The following is an 18668-nucleotide window of genomic DNA, read 5'->3' as shown; positions in this document are numbered from 1 at the left end:
TATGAACTAGTAATTGCTGTGTGCACCTTCTGTTTTTCTCATTTTGGGAATGATCATGTCCATAGTCCTATGCCTGTGCCACTAGTGTATGTTTGGTGTGTGTGAGGCAAATGAGGTGTCTCTTTACTTCACAGGTCTTCAGATCAAGAGGACCGGTACTCAAGGAGTTAAACCCAAGGAACTGGACCTGAGGAGCCATATCCACACTGAGCCCTGAGTGAGAAGATGAGATCCTGGACTTCAGGTTGGTGCTGTCATGGAATGAGACTTCGAGGTCTCGAGGGACAGGATGAATGTATTTTGCATTAGTGGGATGTGTGTGAATTGTTGTCATCAGAGGGTAGGGTGGGCAGATTGTATTTTCCAAAGATGACTTCCACAACATTTCCCATCTACATGCTCTTATTAGGTGACTTGGACATTCCTCCCATTGAGAGGTGGAGTCTACGTTCCCTCTCCTTGATGTTATGTGGACTTTTCTGGTTTTTTTGCAACCAATAGGATATGGCAGAAGTGATGTCTGAGGCTAGGTTATAAAAGAGGATGCAGCTATTCTTTTCTTCACTATCATCCTCACCCTTGAAACCTTCAACTACCAGGTAAGTAGTTCAATTGCCCTAAAGCCACCATGTGGTGAGGAAGCTAGTTCTGAGACAACATGAAGAGAGAGGATTGTCTAGCCAGCTCCCTGCTGTTTAAGCTCCAGCCACTATCTGATTGCAATCACATGAGAAACTCTGAGCCAGAACCACTCAGCTGAGCTCTTCCTGAGTTCCCATCCCACAAAAATGGAGATAATGAAATGGCTGTTGTTTTAAACCATTAAGTTGGAGTGCTATGTTTTACAGTAACAGATAAGCAGCACATGGTGAAATGGTAACATGTGGAGAATCTTGGTGAAGGATATGTGCAGCTCTTTGTAGAATGGTCCTCTATCCCTTGTGTGATGAGTGGGTGAGGCTACAAGGATCATGGTCTCCTCTCAGGATTACTCAGTGCAGTAACGCAACCCAAGTCTACGCCTGCAACCATGGAGCCACGCTGGAGCTTCAGAATGAGGAAGAAAAATCAATCAAGCCTAAAATTTTCCCCTTGTCTTTGTAGAACCCACATACTCTGTAGATACAGTTAGGAACAGCTTTAGTTCTCCAACTCTGGCTAGGAAAAAGCGTAGCCTGGGTTTTCAGCTCCTAACCCCTTGATTTGTCCTGGGAATTATCCTCTACAAAGAACCCTCTCCTTTCTGAGAGTTGCCTTGGATGGGAAGAGAGGGTCTTGACTCAGCATATGCTGTGTTCTTCTCTTTTCTTACTCACTCTATTTGTAATTGACTGCCTTCCCCTTCTCCCCTCAGAAAATGGGCTCAGTCAGCGTGCTTTGACACCAATAGTCATGGGGTGGAATCTCTGGGAGCCAGACAGGAAGACTTGGAAAACAATGCTAGCCTATGAATTCTTACTTCTGAGTCATTTGAAGAGAATGCAGCATCTCCAGCATGTCAACAAGCCCAGCAGAATCCAGTGATGTTCACCAAGAGGGCTCAGTCCCAACTGGGTGAGGAGATGATAGAATGGTGAGGAGTGAAGAACTTACACTGATTATAGAGGGTGACAGGAGTCATGGAGGAGGTCAGTACTCAGTGAGGAAATTTACGTTAGTGAAATATTTGGGATAGTGTTGAACAGAGACTAGCTAGAGGTGAGGATTCAGGAAATAGAGAATGCCAGAGTCTCAATTAATAGATGACTAGAGTTTTGGCATTAAGATGATGAGCTAAGGGAGAGGGAGAGTTATAAAAGTGGCAGTAGTACTTAAAGATTAAGTAAGTGTAAAGATCATGAGGAAAATGTTGCTTGAGACTCTGAGGCCGTTAGGTCAGAAAAAGTGAGGAAGAATGAAAATCTTTTTCTTTTGACCTTTTGACCCCCTTCACCCATTTCTTTGGGGTCAAAGAAAATCCTTGAAGAATCTTGGGAGAAAATCTTTGTCTTCACTTGATTCAGTTACATAAACACTTAGCAGAACTCTACTATGTGTCACATTTTGTGCTAGATGCTGAGGCGACTGATTAATAAGACAAAATTCCTGCCTGCAAGGGGCACACAGTCTGATTGGGGAGATGGGCGTGTAAACCAAGAACAATACTGTAGGATGCGTGTGATAGAGGAGGTAGGTACGAGGCGGGTACAGAGGTGACCTCAAGACAGCCATGAGAGTCAGGGCTGAGGGAGGGAGAGTGAGAAGTCATCTGCACACAAAGAACCAAGCTGCTGAAATCACAAAGGAGGAGGGCATAGTGGAGCCCTGGGCAGAGCATCGGAGCACAGGGACAGCAGGTGTGCCCAGGAAGAGGAGGGATCTAGAAGAACTGGGAAGACTTGGAAAAGCAAACTTGGAGTTGGGAATTTGGGAACACCAACGAACACATCAAGGAGGGAGCTAATTACGAGGAGGTAGAATCTAAACCAGCTAGCGGCAAGATAAAGAATTGTTTACAAATGCATTGGGAGAGGGACAAGAAGGTTGATAAAAACTGAAGTGATATGTTAGCTTGATTTAGGGATAGAGTGATTGAAAGCCATAACCCAAGAGAGGAGATAAAACCCAGCTTTAGCTCTCTCGTGTTGCTGAAAAAGAAGAAATATTCTCCACTTTTTCCTTTGTGGTAGCCACGAGACAGATAAGAATCTGTCATCTGGCTGCTGTGGAATCAGGAATCTTGTTCCTTCTGTGATTAGACAGGGTGGAGGAATTGTTACCCTGTTGCTAAGGAAAAAGGAAGGGGCTGTTCCCAGTTGCCATGGTGACAAGGTAAGAGCGTTCCCTCGGTACCGCCGTAAATATCTGAGACAGCTTTTTTCCTCCTTGTTGCTATGGCAATCTAGAGGGACTGTTCTCGTCGCCCCCCACCTCCCGCCGCGGTTGCTAAGACAAGGTGTAGGTAGGGGGTGTCCTTCCATCGCCGCGCAGTTGCCTTGGAGACGGCGGGTGCCCTGGCCCCGCCCCGCTCGGACTGACAGCGGTGGCCGCATCGCGCCTGCGCAGTGCTCTCTTCCCCCGCAGTCTCTGTGCGTTGAAGCCGGAGACCGCGGCGGCCTCTGCTAGGACCCTCCGCCCCGGAGCCGCCGGCCGGAGCCGCAGCCTCAGCCGCAGCGCCCCTGCCGCCTGTTCCCCCTCCCCCGCCGCCGCCGCCGGAGCCGCCTCGCGCACTGTGAGTCCGGGCCGAGGCGACGGACGCCGTGGGGCTGAGTCAGCGGGAGGCCGGGGCCCGGGCTGGGGGAGGGGAACCGGGCAGTCCCCTTCGTCTCCCCATCCGCGCCCCCGCCCCCCAACCGCGTCTCGCCCCCCGCCCGCCTTCCTCCCTCCATCCCTCTCTCTGGGGCTCCCTGCGGCCTCAGCCGTCAGGCCTGCCCGAGCCACTCCCCCTCCCCTTTCCTCCCTCCAGACCCACCTCGGGGATCTTTCCCCACTAGATGCGGCGCTACCGCACCTCCGCCCTGGACTGATTTTTTCCCTCAAACTGTCTCCTGCTAGCCCTGTCTCTTCTTAGTCCTCTTGGGCCTGACATCTCCGACCTCTGTTTTTTCCCCAGTGATATGCTGGAAAAAGAGTGACAAGGGAGAGAGCGAGAGGAGACCTGGGGGAGGGGGACATTGTGCCCGTCCAAACCTTGGGGCCTCAGGTTTACCCACACGCTCCTGCCCTGGCTGGTGAGGCGAAGCAGATCTGGACAGTTCTAACTGGCTAAGAGCTTGTGGGGCCTTCAGAATAGATTTCGTTGAGAAGGATTCAGCCCCATCGTGATCAGCTATGTTTAGTGAACACCCGCCAGTGCATGGTGGCCTTCTAGTGGTTGAACTGTTGCCTTGGTGGGTGCTGTGGAGACAGATAGAGGTAGTGGAGGGAGGGAAAAAAAGGTTGTGTTTGGGAGCTGAAGTTCTTGCGCTTCCGGTGTGTTATTGTGAATAAGCATCTTGCAGTACTCATTAAAATGCATTTTTCCCCTGTAGTAGAACACTGGTATAATGTGAGGTTTGGAAACAGGCCTGATATCATCCATAGCAAGTGCTTACTGTTTTTATGTTGTTTTTATGTTTTTATGAGGGGTTGTAATGGGACTTGATCTCTGATACCTGTAAATTCCATGGGGTAACCAGCTGGATAATAGTGAGTTTTAACATAACACATGCTGGGTGGAGAGGAACGAGAACTAAGGTTTCTCCGTGGTGTAGGTCTGAGGCCTGTACCCCTGCCTCCTGCAGCTGTGAGTCTTTGTGAGGTCTGTCACCTGATAGGGGTTCTAGCATATTTGGACAATTCCCTGGGTTATGTGGCCACCCATCCACCTGCCCATCTTGCATTCCCTCATCTTGGTATAGAGGGGGATTCCACACTTTTGTTTTTCCAGCAGAAACTGAGCTGAAGTCAGAGTTGGTGCCCACGGCCAGAAGCTGTCTCTTAATAAACATGCCTCAACTCGATGGCTCCTAACTGCTGTGTGTACCTCATTGCCAACTTCCTTTGATTCTCTCTCTCTCTTTTTTTTTTTTGGCTTCTAGATTTCAGTTTACTGTTAGAAAATACGTGTAAATATCAGCCAGTTAAACTGCACGAGAGGCTTTGGCTTTTTTATTCCCGGCTGCGAAAGGAGTAGATGGTTCACTTCTAACAATCATGGTGAAGGAGTAGTTTGGAGTTTCTGGGATTGCAAACAGTGAGAAATAACGATTTTGCTCCTTGACTTTGCTCAATCATGGCCTATTGGCAAAGCCTCCTCAGAGCCACTCCCCACCCCCATGCCCATCAGATTAGTTTACAGCAGCAAAGACGGCTGTCGCCCTAGTTTTAAACATAGAGATGAAGTTCGGGAAAACTACAGCCCCCATGCAGCAGCGCAGTTTCTTCTGTTTCGAATGCCAGTCTGGGGTTTGGCGGGATGCACCTGCCTGTGGGGCGATGGGAACTGTGGGGCCTGAGAGTTACATTCCTTCTGTGTGGTCCTCTCTGTGTCGCATAGCTCACCGAAATACCCGAGCAGGGCAGGAGCAGACAGCTGTGCTGGAGAGCTGCTCCTCCTGGGGTGAGTGTATTTTGGGAATCAGCGATATTACTGGGGTGGAGGGTTGTGAATTAAGAACCAAGAAAATGTGTCGAGGCTAGATAGATCAGGAGGGTGTAAGTAAAATGTTCCCTTCCCAGCTTGCTGTGGGATAGTACATTTTCAGAGCATCACAATGGCTTTTATATGGGTTAATTTGCCTTTGAAATCCATACCAGTGTTTTATGAGATAATGATGGAATGCCTTTTAAACTGCTACTGTTGGGAAACAGAACTAATACTAATACCTGTGTCTTATACATTGCCCATCCAGTTGTTACTGAAGGTAATTGTTAAGATCAGGGAAAGGGACATGATTTGAACCAAGTTAGACCTAAATCTACGTAATCTATGTTGTGGTTTTGTAGCACTGTGTTTCCTTGATTCTAAGACACATCAGCAATTTATCAACAACTTTTAAAATAGTTTAACACTACCAGATCAAAATATATATGCTGATTCTAAGGTGCATCCTAATTTCAGGAACATGAAAACAGCCAGGACATGGCAAGACTTGAAGGGGGGATTTCTGTGTCTGAGACTGAGAAAGAATGATCTTTATAGTATTCCTGTGTGTGTGATGATGCCATGACTGACCTACCGTCCTGAGAGTGCATGTATTGTGAGGATGGGTTTGTTCAGGTCCTTCCCCCAAGCTGGCCTGCTTTGTGGAGTTCTGTTTGTAAGATGGTCGGCTGGCATTAGGCATCATAGTGAGCTACTGAACAGAGGAAAGTTCCTATGTGGGAATCCAACCCAAGCCTCAATATGGTACCCTCCAGAGGCCAAGCCAACTAGCTGCCAGCAACCATCTTATGAGCTACACCTGAATTTAGCCAAGTAACATCTTTCAGAAGCTGAACAGAATATATAATTTTTTAAAACCAGAATGCATCTGCCCTGATTTGTTTACAGACACATTTGTAAAGCTTCTAAGGCGCATGTCCTCCTCCTTTAGGATGCTAGAAGTGGGGTGGCCTTCAGATGATATAGTTCAATTAATGTCCTCATTTCCAGATTTTGACATGAGACCCCCAAGAGTTAAGTGACTTGCCTGAGGTCACCCAACGAATGTAGAAAGTATGTAAAAACCCTTTGTAAACTCTGTACACCATGCAAATGAATGTTGGTAGTTATTAGTGGCTGAGTCAGGATTAGAACCCAGATTTCCAGACTAGAGCTGGTATTGTTTTCTACAATACCACGTTGCCTCATCCCTCATGTAAATATTCCAGAGGGTTTTAATAAAAATAATTTAGTCATCTGTAATTAGCCCTGTAGACAAGGGCTTGTTTTATTGTCTGAGATGGTGCAAAGCCAGGCAAAATTTAGTGTTACGCTGTCTTAATTATTTATTTATTCTTGCCACCTTAAAAATAATAATTTTTCTTCACACATTCCGACTTCAGGAAGGTTTTTCTTTTTAAAATTTGCATCATCTAACATAAAGCGAATGTGAAGGTGGGTGTTTGGAGTCTTCTCGACTTCAGGCTGTGAGGCTGTTGCATTCCAGAAAGCAAGGTGGAGAAGGCTGAAAGGGGGCCAGGAGGAGGGGAAGCTAGACTATCCTCCAGCTCCCAGAATGTAACCTTCTCTAGTTCCCGGAAACCGTAGGGATTTCCGGCCCCTCTCCTTGGGGTAGTGAGGCGGTCTGGCCCCTGGAAGAACATAGACCTGAGTTCAAATCCCAGTCCTGCCACTTCCTGACCATGTGGCCCAGGGCAAGTTGTGTACCCTCTGAATGCCAGTATGTCACTGGCAAGCCTGGGATGATAACCATCTTTTCACAGGGTGGTTGTGAGGGTTACGTGAAAGAAAGTGTATAGAGTACCTGCTTAATAAGAGATGGCAATCGTTATTTTATATTTACTAAAGTATAAAATAAAAAAGAATGCTTTCCAAATTTTGTCGTGACTTAAGCCCATCTTGGGCCCTCAGTTCAGCAGCGCCCATCTCCTGGGAGCACTCCCAGTGTGTTGGACGTGCACAGAGAGATTTGCCTTGTGAAGACCTGGCACTTGCAGTGTTATTTCAACTGCCAAAATAGGGGTATATGAAATGCGCCTTTGTCTCCATGTATTCAGCTGACCTGGATGTCTGAAAGACTGGTGGGGTAGGAGCAGTTGACGAGGAGAGCACAGACTCAAGTGTGTTTGTGTGCGTCGTGGGGGCAGTTCGTCCTCCAGTTGGGGAGGCCAGTCTGGGAGTGATCTTAACTTGAAATGGAAAAGCTGCTGAGCTCCTGCTTGTGAGTACAGCTCACATGGCCCTCATTCACTTCCTCTACTACTCAAGGTATACTCTAATTGGTAACTTTGCTCAGATTAGCTTCTGCATCCAGGACAATGGGAGGGCCGGGGAAAGGAGCTATCCATCTTAGGAGGGAAACCTCCTCACTAGGGAGAAGTAAAGGGAGGTCATTTTGGATCGTGACAGTTCCAGATGGGCTCAACACAGAGACTACCAAGTAATTACGGAGCCAGGGCAAGCTGTTCAGGTGGGAGAACACAAATGAACTTAAATTCCTCTAAGTTTAATTAGAGAAGCTACCTGTGTATAGGCATCTAAAGACTGAAAAGATAAACATAATAGTGTTTACCTCTGGGAAGTGGGATTTGGGTGTGGAAAAGGGAAAAGGAGACTCAAAGGGGAACTTTTACTTTATTGCTTCTGTATGTGAATTGTTACAAGAAGCATGTATGCTGTTGTAATTTAATAACCGATAGAGCTGGAAGTGGTTGTTTTTCAGTAAATACATTTTGGTACCAAAGAAGCGGTTGCCTGGACTTTGAGCCTTCAGTGCATGGGGCAGATAGGGTTAGACTGCTTCCTTCAAGCAAGCCAAGCCGGTTTGCACCAAGTCAGGCTCCTAAGTGAGGAGGGCAGGACCCTCCTAAGTGGCTGCTTCCCTGAGAGCCCAGGATGCCTGACGACCTCTTCCTAGTCTTTCCATTCCCTACTTGAGAATAGTCCCCTCCTTTTTTTGACCATTCAAAGTAATCATTACTATTCTAATAAACTAATTTAATTTTCAGCTATTGATGAAAGTGGCGTCAGACCAAATGACGTTTATGAAAAATCCATGCTTCTTACTTAACATCAAGAGGGCTTGAAGTTTAAAGGACCTCCAGCTGAAATGCTGACGCGCTCTCTTGCAATAGCTGCATTTTAGATCAGACCTGGCTGATGGAGCACACCTTTCACACAGTAACTTATTAACTGCTTTTCCTAGGAATTACTGATAAACTATGACAAAATTATTAAGTGTTATTGCGCTTTAATTCTCTCATAAGTTGGTCAGTTGTGTTTCCGAGCCAGATGTCCTGTTTATTATAGAAAGATGACACACCTATCATTTGGACACGTGCTTTGACTTGCTTGCCCGGCAGTTAGGATGAGTTATGCTGAGTAACCCACATTCTATCATCCAATCTTCCCTTTGGCCGGGAGTACAGATTTGTGTGACAGTTGGCCGGGGTTGGTGAGATATCCTGTGGCCAAGGATGGTTTTTCCTCTGCGTAGAGTTGACTCAGCCAGTACTGGCCTAAGCCCTGTTTGTTGTTCTCACTAGCATCATGCCCTACCAACTTTGCTAAATTGGCATAACATAACATCAGTGTTTTGAGCTCTGGACGCTTCATTTGCCTGATGCAAATAAAGATTTGGCCTATCTAAAATGTTTTGACCCCATGTAAAATGATTTTTTTTCCTGAAGCTATTTCCTCCATATAGGAGATACATACCATTTGTGCATGGCTTCAAATCTGCCTAGTAATTTTGACAATATATATCAAAAGCCTTCAAAGGACATATATCCTTAGATCAGAAACTGCTGTTCTGGGAATATTTATAAAATTAGAGGTGGATATAAAAATACTTGTATAAGTTGCAAATTACCCAAGAGCTACTGTGATAAAGACTGTTGAATAATCTGTGAGGTCAATAAAATGATGTATCAAAAGCAACAACAAGAACAAAAATACTTGTGTAAGGATTTTTATTAATGCAACATTATTAATAATATCAAACAGTTAAAACAGTCAACAATTAGGGATTGGTCAAGTTCCCCTAGATAAAATACTACACAGGCATTAAAAATCTCATAGAAGAATATTTATTGATATCAGAAACTTTTGATGTAATGAAAAAAGGATGCAAATAGTATATCGAGACTGATACCATTTTTGTAAAGAAATATATGAAAAGGTACTAGAAGAGCATATGCCAAACCATAAAGGATTATTTGAAGTAATGGGATTAAGAATGAATGGCTTTCTTTCTTAGTGCATTTCAGTGTTTTCCAAACTTTTCTGCGTTAAGCAATTGTAACTTTTACTAGAAAACTTTTAACCGAGTGATTTATAGATTCCATGAGTAGAGGAATCTCTAAGAAAATCACAAGGTATTTAATTTTTTTATGATTTTTTTCCACTGTTGTTATGATTAATGGCAAACACTTCTCAAAGGTGTTTCTTTAGCTCCTGCTTCATTTCTTCTGTGAGAGGGAGCATGCCTGGAGGCTTATTGTGTGGGCGTGTGACTTGAAAACATAGCCTGGAAACTCCCCAGTCCATCTATGGAAATGAAGTAACCTCTTGACCCAAAGGAGATGTAAAAAGATTTATGAAAAGAAAGTATCTTAACGCTTGCTGTTCAAAGTTATCAGAAGATTTCAGTAAAACCCTGTTTAGCATACGACTCTGTTTGGCGTGGGTTTTCTTCCCCCAGTCTTTCAGATTCCCTGGATTCCCAGTTCCCTGGTGTCTTGGGGGCCTTATCTGAGACTTTCTCCCTGTTTTGGTGGTTGTGTACCTATCTGAACTATCTCTTTTGAAAGACTGCCTTGGCCTGCTGCAGCCTCCTTCCTCCCTTTGCCCTTGGCCATAATCTGAATAAATTAGAATACAGAATTCTCCCATATTCTATTCAGCCATCAGCTCAGAGGCCCTTTTTCTTCCCGGAATGGAGAAGGTTGGATGCCCACCAGTGGCCACCTGCTGGGCAGAAGCCCTCTGCAGGGGTGGGCTGGGCAGCTGCCTCTTTGCTATACCAGGTCCCTGGCGCTGCTGGTTGTGAAGGGAGGGGCTGGCCCAGCAGCTGTTGTCTTGCCTGGTCTTTCCCATCCACACACACATTGTACATCGCCTTGATGGCCCAGTTCAGTGGGCTGGTACCTGCCTTCTGTCAGTGGTGGTGTCTGCCCTACTCCGAGCACTGGGGACCTGGGACTTAGAGTTGAGGGACATAGGGCCTGTCACACGGCTCGGTCTGTGCTGCAATAAATGTTTGTTAAGCAGGATCTGCCTCTTCTTCCAAATGGTTCTGACTACCCAACACTGTCAGATGGGGTGGAGGCCTTCTCTGACACCTGGGCTTATTAGTGAGCAAACCTTTGGGTATGGCTAGCTGGAGACGCTCCACCACTTGGAGAGAGTGATTGTCAGAGAAGCATTCATCTTCTCTTGGGGACATTGTTGTCTTGATCACTTTGTAATTTATTTATTTGTTTTAATTTTTGTTTTTTAAAGATTGGCACCTGAGCTAACATCTGTGGCCAATCTTTTTTTTTCCCTCTTCTCCCCAAAGCTCCACCAGTACATAATTGTACATTCTAGCTGTAGGTCCTTCGGGCTGTGCTATGTGGGACGCCTCCTCAGCATGGCCTGATGAGCAGTGCCGTGTCCACGCCCTGGATCCGAACCAGCGAAACCCTGGGCTGCCAAAGTGGAGCGTGAGAACTTAACCACTTGGCCATGGGGCTGGCCCCAGTCACCTTATAATTTAAATGATGTTTCCTGACGGGTAAGAAATGAAATCTTAGCTCCTCTGAGCCAGCGAGATCATAGTTGGACTAATGTGTGTTGTACCATGTGAAACGGGCAGGCCTTGGACCACTGGATGAGATTAAATATCCCTTCGCATATGAGGAGACTTTCACTGAAGGCTTATCTCCAGTGGTGTAATATGTACTGTGTAGCCAGGCTTTTCTGCAGCTCCAGACACTTGGCAGGCAGCCGCCATCCCCGTCCCCTTCCCTGCAGATTATTGCTGCTTATCAGGGACTCTGATTTGGTCTCTGATTTGTTCTGATTTTAGATCGGTAGAGTTCACAGCTGAAAGCTCCCAATTTGGGCATCCTATTAACACCTTTAAGTGACAGAATCACTGCTAAGTACAAAGATGTGTTATGCTGGCCCCAAAATAGCAAGGTACAGTGTTTTGAGACTTGATAAGACTTGTATTCCCCAGAAAGTATAGTTTCCAGGTTTATAGGTTATTCATATAAATCTGCATATTGTCTTCTCAAGGCTTTATTCTAAGTGTACTCTCAACAAGTACTCTCCAAGTCCTTTCTGTTTTATATTCTTTGTCACTATGGGATATAAAGGAAATGAGATTCAGCCCCTGTCCACGAGGAGGCTGTAGTCTGGTTTGGACGGTAAGATGGATGAGTGGGATGATTGGTGAATGTGACATCGGAAGTCAGTAATATATCTGAGGTGCTTTATTGTATAAGACACGGTCTTTGCCCTTAAGGAACTCAGCTGACATTCTGGTGAGAACTGGACACAAAATTATCTAAGTCGCTACAATACAAGGGGTTGGGAACTTCAGCAGTGATGAGAAGAGGTACTTTGGTAACCCAGAAGGAAGAGTGACCCTGAGCCTGTGAGAACTGAGGAAGGCTTCTGAGAGGGAGACATGCTGGAGTGGGTGTCCAGGATGACATGGAGCCTGCCCACCAGAGGACAGATGAGTAAGGGAGTTCAGGCAAAAGAAATGAAAATGAACAGTGTATTGTCTGTTGTCAGTACTATAGAGTCTAAATTCAAAAAGGATTCTGAGAGGAAAATAATCATTGTGAATTAGAGTAATTGGAAAAGACTTCACGAAGGAAGCAGACGCTGAGCTTGCCCTGAAGATGCGTAGGCTTTGAGGGGACAGGGCCCCAGAGAGGGCTTTCTCTGAGGCAAGGTGAGGCATCCACAAACGAATGCTTGGGAGCGAGTGGGACGCGAACCGTAAGCAGGTTACCATTACCAAACTGAGGGCATGAGAGTTTGGGACAACACTGATGACATTAACTAGAAATCATGAGGTTGAAGAGATAGTTTGGAGCTAAGTTTCGTCTTGGACGTGGAGAACTAGGGGTGACAGTTGGAGACATCCAAGCGGAGTGATCACAAGAAGCTGAGGATGGGGTTGGCATGGAGCTCCAGATGTGGGAGTCGACAAGACAGGAGGGATGGCTTCCCTGAAAGGTGGGTCTCTCCTGAGGTCTTGGGTGCAGAGCACAAAGACCAGAGCTCCAAGTAATAGGCTTTGAGAATTGTCCATAATTAAGAAACAAGTGAAGAGATGTGGGGAAGTTAGGGTTGTTCAGCAGCAACGGAAGAGAAGATGTCAAGGAGAGAGCGTCAGTGCTGCTGGTTTAACTAGACTTAAGGATTTATCCAGGAGGAAACAATGATGATTGCTAAGGGTGTCAGTCCAGTTAAACACTGGAGATGGAAGCCAGATTGGGTATGGTTAAGGGGGGAACTGGGTAGAGAGGAAATAGAGGCAATGGATGGTCACCAGAGAACAGCAGCAGGAAAGAGGAGAAAAGGAGTAACCAAAGAAGCCACATGATGAAATTTTTTATTATTAAATTCTGTTTTTTATCAGCAAACATATAAAATTTTAATAAGTGTATATTTTTGTTTATGTAATTTTTGTGTATTAAAATGTGCCTCATCAGATTTCTCTCTGTCAACATAATTCATATATTTGTCACTTCAAATATCCCATTCTTTCTCTGGTATCCCATCGTATTGATACCAAAGTACAGTTAACCATCACTCTGTTATTGAGCAATTGTGGTATTTGCAATATTTTGTACATGTAAATATCTCTGCTTGGACCATCACTGTACAAGTTACTTTTTTTCTTTTGTGGGTTATTCCTTCAGGGTATATCCCATAAAGAGGAATTACAGAGGCAAAGGGTAAAAATAGCATTGGGAGTTTTTCTGTCGTGATATAATTGACATACAACATTATATTGGTTTCAGGTATACAACATAATGAGTTATATTTATATATATTGCAGAATGATCACCACAAGAAGTCTAGTTAACATCCATCACCACACATAGTTACAAATTTTTTTGTTATGATAACTTTTAAGATCTGCTCTCTTAGCAACTTTCAAATATGCAATACAGTATTATTAACCATAGTCTCCCTACTGCACATTACATCCCCAGGACTTATTTATTTTATAACTGGAAGTTTGTACCTTTCGACCACTTTCTCCCATTTTGCCCACTGCCCATCCCCCCGCCTCTAGCAACCACCAGTCGGTTCTCTGCAGTATCTATGAGTTCAGTGCTTTTCAATTCCACATATGTGTCATCATACAATATTTGTCTTTCTCTGTCTGGCTTACTTCAATTAGCATAATGCCCTCAAGATCCATCCATGTTGTCGAAAATTGCAGGGTTGCCTTTTTCATGGATGAATAATATTCCATTGTATATAGACCATATTTTCTGTATCCATTCACCCATCAATGGACACTTAGGTTGCTTCCATGTTGTTGTTGTTTTAAAGTGATTCCTTTTTTTTTTTTTTCCACTAGGAAAGATTCACTATGAGCTAACATCTGTTGCCAGTCTTCCTCTTTTTTTTTTTCCCTTCCCAAAGCCCCAGTACATAGTTGTATATTCTGGTTGTAAGTTCTTCTATGTGAGCCGCCACCACAGCATGGCTACTAACAGACGAGTGGTGTGGTTCCATGCCTGGGAACCGAACCCAGGCCTCCAAAGCAGAGTGTGCCTGACTTTAATCACTAGGCCATCAGAATTGGCTCCATGTTGTTGTTTTTTTAATAGGCTTATTATACATTTTTCTCCATGGTGATGGTGATCCAACCTTTACAATTAGAATAAGAGTTTGGTATTGACTTAGAATGATTTCTCATAATAAGGAGACCTGAGCATGTTTGATGGCAGAAGGGAAAAGGAGTTACTTGAGGAAAATAATCCAGGTGCAAGAGAGAAAGGGAGCACATAGGAATGATCCTGAGGACAGTAGGGAAGGAGTAATCTTGCAGGGAAGGGCAGGGCTCCCTTCCTCTGAGGCTGGTAGGAGGGAAAGGGTGTGTGGCTCTTTCTACCCCTGACATGCAGGGTGAAGTCCAGGGGAGATGACTGGAGTTCCTGCTAAGAAAAGACCTTTTGCTCAGTAAAACAGAGCCAACGCCACTTGCTGTGGTGGGGGGTGAGGTCTTGAAGGTCTGAATTAACCACTGTGAGAAACGAGCCTGGGCGTATGAGAGATGAATAAAAGTCTTGTTGCACTGGGCTGAGGGCTGAGTTGGACCCATGAATTCATAATGGGCCAAGTCTCTGAAGTCCTGTAGCCTGGAGAAGCCGCAGTGAGTGGGGAGCACCAGGATGGGGAGGTTGCTTGGCATGTTCGGGGCAAGGTTCCTGAGGAGGCAGAATTTAAGATGGCAGTGAGGCGGCTGGTCCTGAGGTCAGAGGTGGAGGGAGGCGCTGCAGATCTAAGAGAGGCGCTGGTTGTCAGCGGAATGAGGGGGCAGAGTAATTACAGGCTCCAGTGAGAACAGAAAGGTTTGGAATATGAGGGATGAGCAATAAGGTTATTGACAGAGGAAGATTTTAACTTTAAGATTTGGAAGAGGCTGTTTTTACTTTATTTACTTTTGTGTCATGTTTTTACACAAAAATATGGATTTTTTTACATGGGCATGTATTACCAGTAACATTTTTAAGCTAATAATTAAAATCTCAGGAGGAGAGCTGTGCCTCCAGGGTTTGCCTGGGTTACTCGATCGACGAAGGAGAAATGAAGATGGAGGAGCATCCCAGAGTCTGGCTTGACAAGGTGTTAGAACTGTGAGGTGTTTCTGCTTGTCAGCCGGTAGCTCCTGTGGTCACAGCTTGTCACTGCAGAGCGGCACGCAACCACCAGCCCTTGTCCACCCACACGCCAGTAGTGTTTAAAACCTGAGGTCAGCCTTCCCTAGGCTTGACAGTCGTATTTTTGATGTGCTGTGTGTGGGTCTGGCTGTTTCCATCTCTGGCCAGGGGCCCTACTGAGCCATTCTTCTGTGGCCTCTGTGAGAGAAGGTTCTTCTCTAGGCAGATACAGCCCTTTGCCAGGAGTGCAGTTGTGTGAGTGGAGTGGAGGTTCCATTTCAGCCTCACTCATCCCCTCCCTGGGTGCTTTGTGCAGTGTACGAATTGTACAACTGTATACAACAGCCCTGTTTCTCTCTTGTCTGTTTTGAAACTTGCCCTCCTCTGACCCCTCTCTCCTCATATCCTCCTAGATCATCCACTTTGGCCTGACCTGACCGACACCCTTGGTTGTGGCCTAAAATTTCACTTGCCAGATTCATGTTACCTTTATGCTGCACAGTTAGAGCCATTTATACAGCTAACCATGCACAGCAGTCACAGGGGCTGATAGCAGGGAACGGAGCAAGGTAGAAACACGCACAAAGTCAGGTGCCAGCATCAACACGGGGAGATGGAAAAGCCAGGGCTGGTGCTCTGCGTTTTTTCCAGGGCTTTCGGCTGAGTCTGAACCTTGCCTGGACGTTTTGTAAATGCCGTGTCATAAAAGCCAGGACTAAGCAGGAGTATGGCTCCCTGCCAGTCCCTACCAGGAAGGAACAAACAGCTTGCAGTGCAGGCCACAAGCCAGGTGGGGTAGGAGTTAAGGTGCATTGTTTTGCATGTAGAATTAATTGGACTCTTATCAACATATCCTCCTGCTGTTGTTCTTTCCTCTTTTCTCCTAGGCAGCCGAGGTGAGAATAGTTAGCCCTGGCCTGACATGAGTAGAATGCAGAGGAAGATGACAACTGATAGGCTGCCGTGCACAAAGGAGCCTTGAACCTGGGGTTAGGGGACCTGGGCTTGGAGCTGTGTGACCTTGAACAAATCATGTCTCCTCCTTGATCCCCAGTTGCCTTTTCTGTAAAATAAGGGATCTTTGCGTATGCTCTTCCATCTGCTTGGAACATTCTTCCCTGGCCTTTTGGGGCCAACTCTCCTTAACCTCACATGTCTTGTCCTAAATGTCATTCCCTCAGGGAAGTGTTCCATGACCTGCGCCCCGGTTCCACTCCAGGCTGGGGCCCCGATGACAGGGCTTTTCAAATTGTGGATCACAACCATTAATTGATTGTGAAATCAATATATTGAGTTGTAACCAACATTTTTTAAATGAATAGACCAGAAATATCAGAGTTCATCACTCATGGTGAGAATAAGAATTGTTTAAACTTTTGTTTTATTATGTGTCCGTACGTGTGTATTTGCATATATGTTGGATTGCATTGTAAAATGTATCTTTTACTAAAAGGTTGAAAGCGATTGCTTTCAAAACACTCTCATCCTGTATTTCTCCTCTATTGCACTTAATGTGATTAGAATTATATAGTCACTTGCATGATTATTTTATTACTGTTTATCCATTTCACTAGAGAACAAGCTCCATGAGTCAAGGACCAAGACTGGCTGACTCATCCACAGAAGACCTAGAAATAGTTGAGTCTCAACAAGGAATTGCTGAATGGGTGATTTCTAGTGTTTTTGTTACTGTCCGTCCTTAGTTCTATGAGTGGTTCCTATTAGTGAGTAAACAGTGACCATAGTAATACACCAACCAGCCCTCACATTTGTCCCTAGTGGACAAGAGGACCAGGAAGAGTAATTCTCTGACTTCACAGTCTCCAGGTTGGAGTGGCCCTGGAAACCGAGAAGGCCCACATCAGCCCCTCCCAGAGGGAAATGAGAAGAAGAAGAACCACTTCCATACCCTGGTCAACGGCACCCTGCCTCACTTGGGCAGAGTTGACTCTTCAGTGAGACAGAGACAGGACATTCAGAGACCAAGCCCGCCACATAATCTGTGCTTACGTAAAGAGAGAGTCAACTTGTCCACTGTAACCTCTCCCAGGGGCCCATTTCCCACTCTCCTGGGTATGGGTAACTAGACCCTGGCCAGGAGCCCACTGGGTTCCCAGGGTAGATTTGAGAACTCCTGTCCCCCTGCCGCGCCCCCCAGCCTCCCCATCAACACTACCAGAGAACTAATCTGCTCCTGAGGTATCTTTCTGAACCTAGCCAGTCTAACAGCAGGTAGAATGAGTACCCTGTGCCTTTCCAGATGTAACAAACCTCTGATTGTAGTGCAGAGAACATCTCGTGGCCTGGAAAGCTCCATTAGCAGGCCCAGCCAGGCACTGCTCTGGCCCAGGATGTGCTAAAGGTCGTAACTTGAGAGGACTTGTGTGTCAGAGACCCTCTTGAGGGCATTGGGAACCCAGTGATAACACAGGCCTTGTCAAGAGTATTTAAGAAGGTCTGATTTGCCCCTTTATCTTTAAAGCGCATCGTTTGAACTCAGATGGTTCTGCAAGCATCTAGCTGTTCTGTGGAAATTACGTTGCTTGCTGCCTGGAGCAGATGACCTCTTTGGGAGGGACAAGGGAATAACTAGCTGTTTCAGAGCTCCCAGCACTGTTAGCTGAAACATCTTAATTTATCCACTGCCTTCAGCTTGGTTTTCTGGAATTGACAGCCCATTCTAACAGTCTCTCCAAAGGCTGCCTGTCAGCTTGAGAAGCTTTCCCAGGTCCGGAAGCCACAGCTGGGTTCGTGGAGGCAGGAGGTGAGCTGAGAGAAACAGCTGAGAAGCCTTTGACTATAAGTTGTCCCCGAGCAGCAGCTGCCTCTCACCTCTGGTCCCTTCCCCGTGTTGGGGATTTGGGGTTTGGAAAGGGGTTCCTCAAATGGCCCAGGTCCTCAGTTACTCCCCTGAAGAACAGTCTTGAGAGTTTTTGTATCATTTGTCTCAGTCTCACCCTAATAATCCATGCATCCTAATTTGCATCCATGCATTAGATTTCCCATGAATTAAAAAAATGTATTCTCAAAAATCACTATTACCTTGCCCATATTTTCAGAGAAACTTCCAAGAGTAATGTGTGTTTAACTAATACCTTTAGTGTACAGTAGTCATCAAAAAACGTTTTTTGGCTAACAAGTGCAAGTCAAAATTGCCTTTTAAGATTAAAACATGACAGACGTGCATAAAGCAGAAAGTAGGTCCTCCATAACCTTGTCCCCAAAAGAGAATCACTGCCACTATTTTGTTGACTATTCCAGCGTTTTTTCCTCACACATACTAACATATTATTTCTCTTTAAAAACATGGGATCTTACTATTTTCACTTCTAGAAAAACTGGAAAAGATAGAAAAGAGTAAATGAGAACATTCGAACCGTTGTAATTCTACCACTCAGACAGCAGTGGCATCAAGGGGGCGCTTAGGTGGGCCGTAGTGCTGCCCCCTCTCCCAGAGCCGCCCCGAGTCGACCTACAATCCAAATACGAATGTGTGCTAGTTCTGCAAATGCAGCTTCAAGACCCTCTCCTGTCTGCCTCTTCCCACCTGATATAAGCCCCTCAATATAGAAAACCTGTTGCCACCACTGCTGTTTACTATGGTGAACATACTGCTGCATTTTCTTCCAGTTTTTAACTAA

General features: G+C 45.5%; 1 protein-coding gene across 3 annotated transcripts in view; it reads left to right on the top strand.

Moving 5' to 3' along the window:
• Positions 1-528: 528 nt before the first annotated feature.
• MAPRE3 (microtubule associated protein RP/EB family member 3) overlaps positions 529-18668 on the top strand; it is a 51803-nt gene continuing 33663 nt past the window's right edge. For 2 of the 3 annotated variants that reach the window (XM_046662143.1, XM_046662142.1), the window contains exon 1: positions 529-599. In XM_046662143.1, the coding sequence (XP_046518099.1) occupies positions 544-599 (56 nt within the window). In that variant the 5' untranslated portion in view covers positions 529-543. Of the gene's footprint in view, positions 600-3060; positions 3212-18668 lie in introns of those variants that run through there. The other variant, XM_046662144.1, reaches the window with a different exon arrangement.

The sequence above is a fragment of the Equus quagga genome, chromosome 5 (genome assembly GCF_021613505.1).
Source record: "Equus quagga isolate Etosha38 chromosome 5, UCLA_HA_Equagga_1.0, whole genome shotgun sequence".
Taxonomy (NCBI): Eukaryota; Metazoa; Chordata; class Mammalia; order Perissodactyla; family Equidae; genus Equus; species Equus quagga.
The sequence above is the reverse complement of the archived record's forward strand: the minus strand, read 5'-3'. Positions and strand labels throughout refer to the sequence as shown.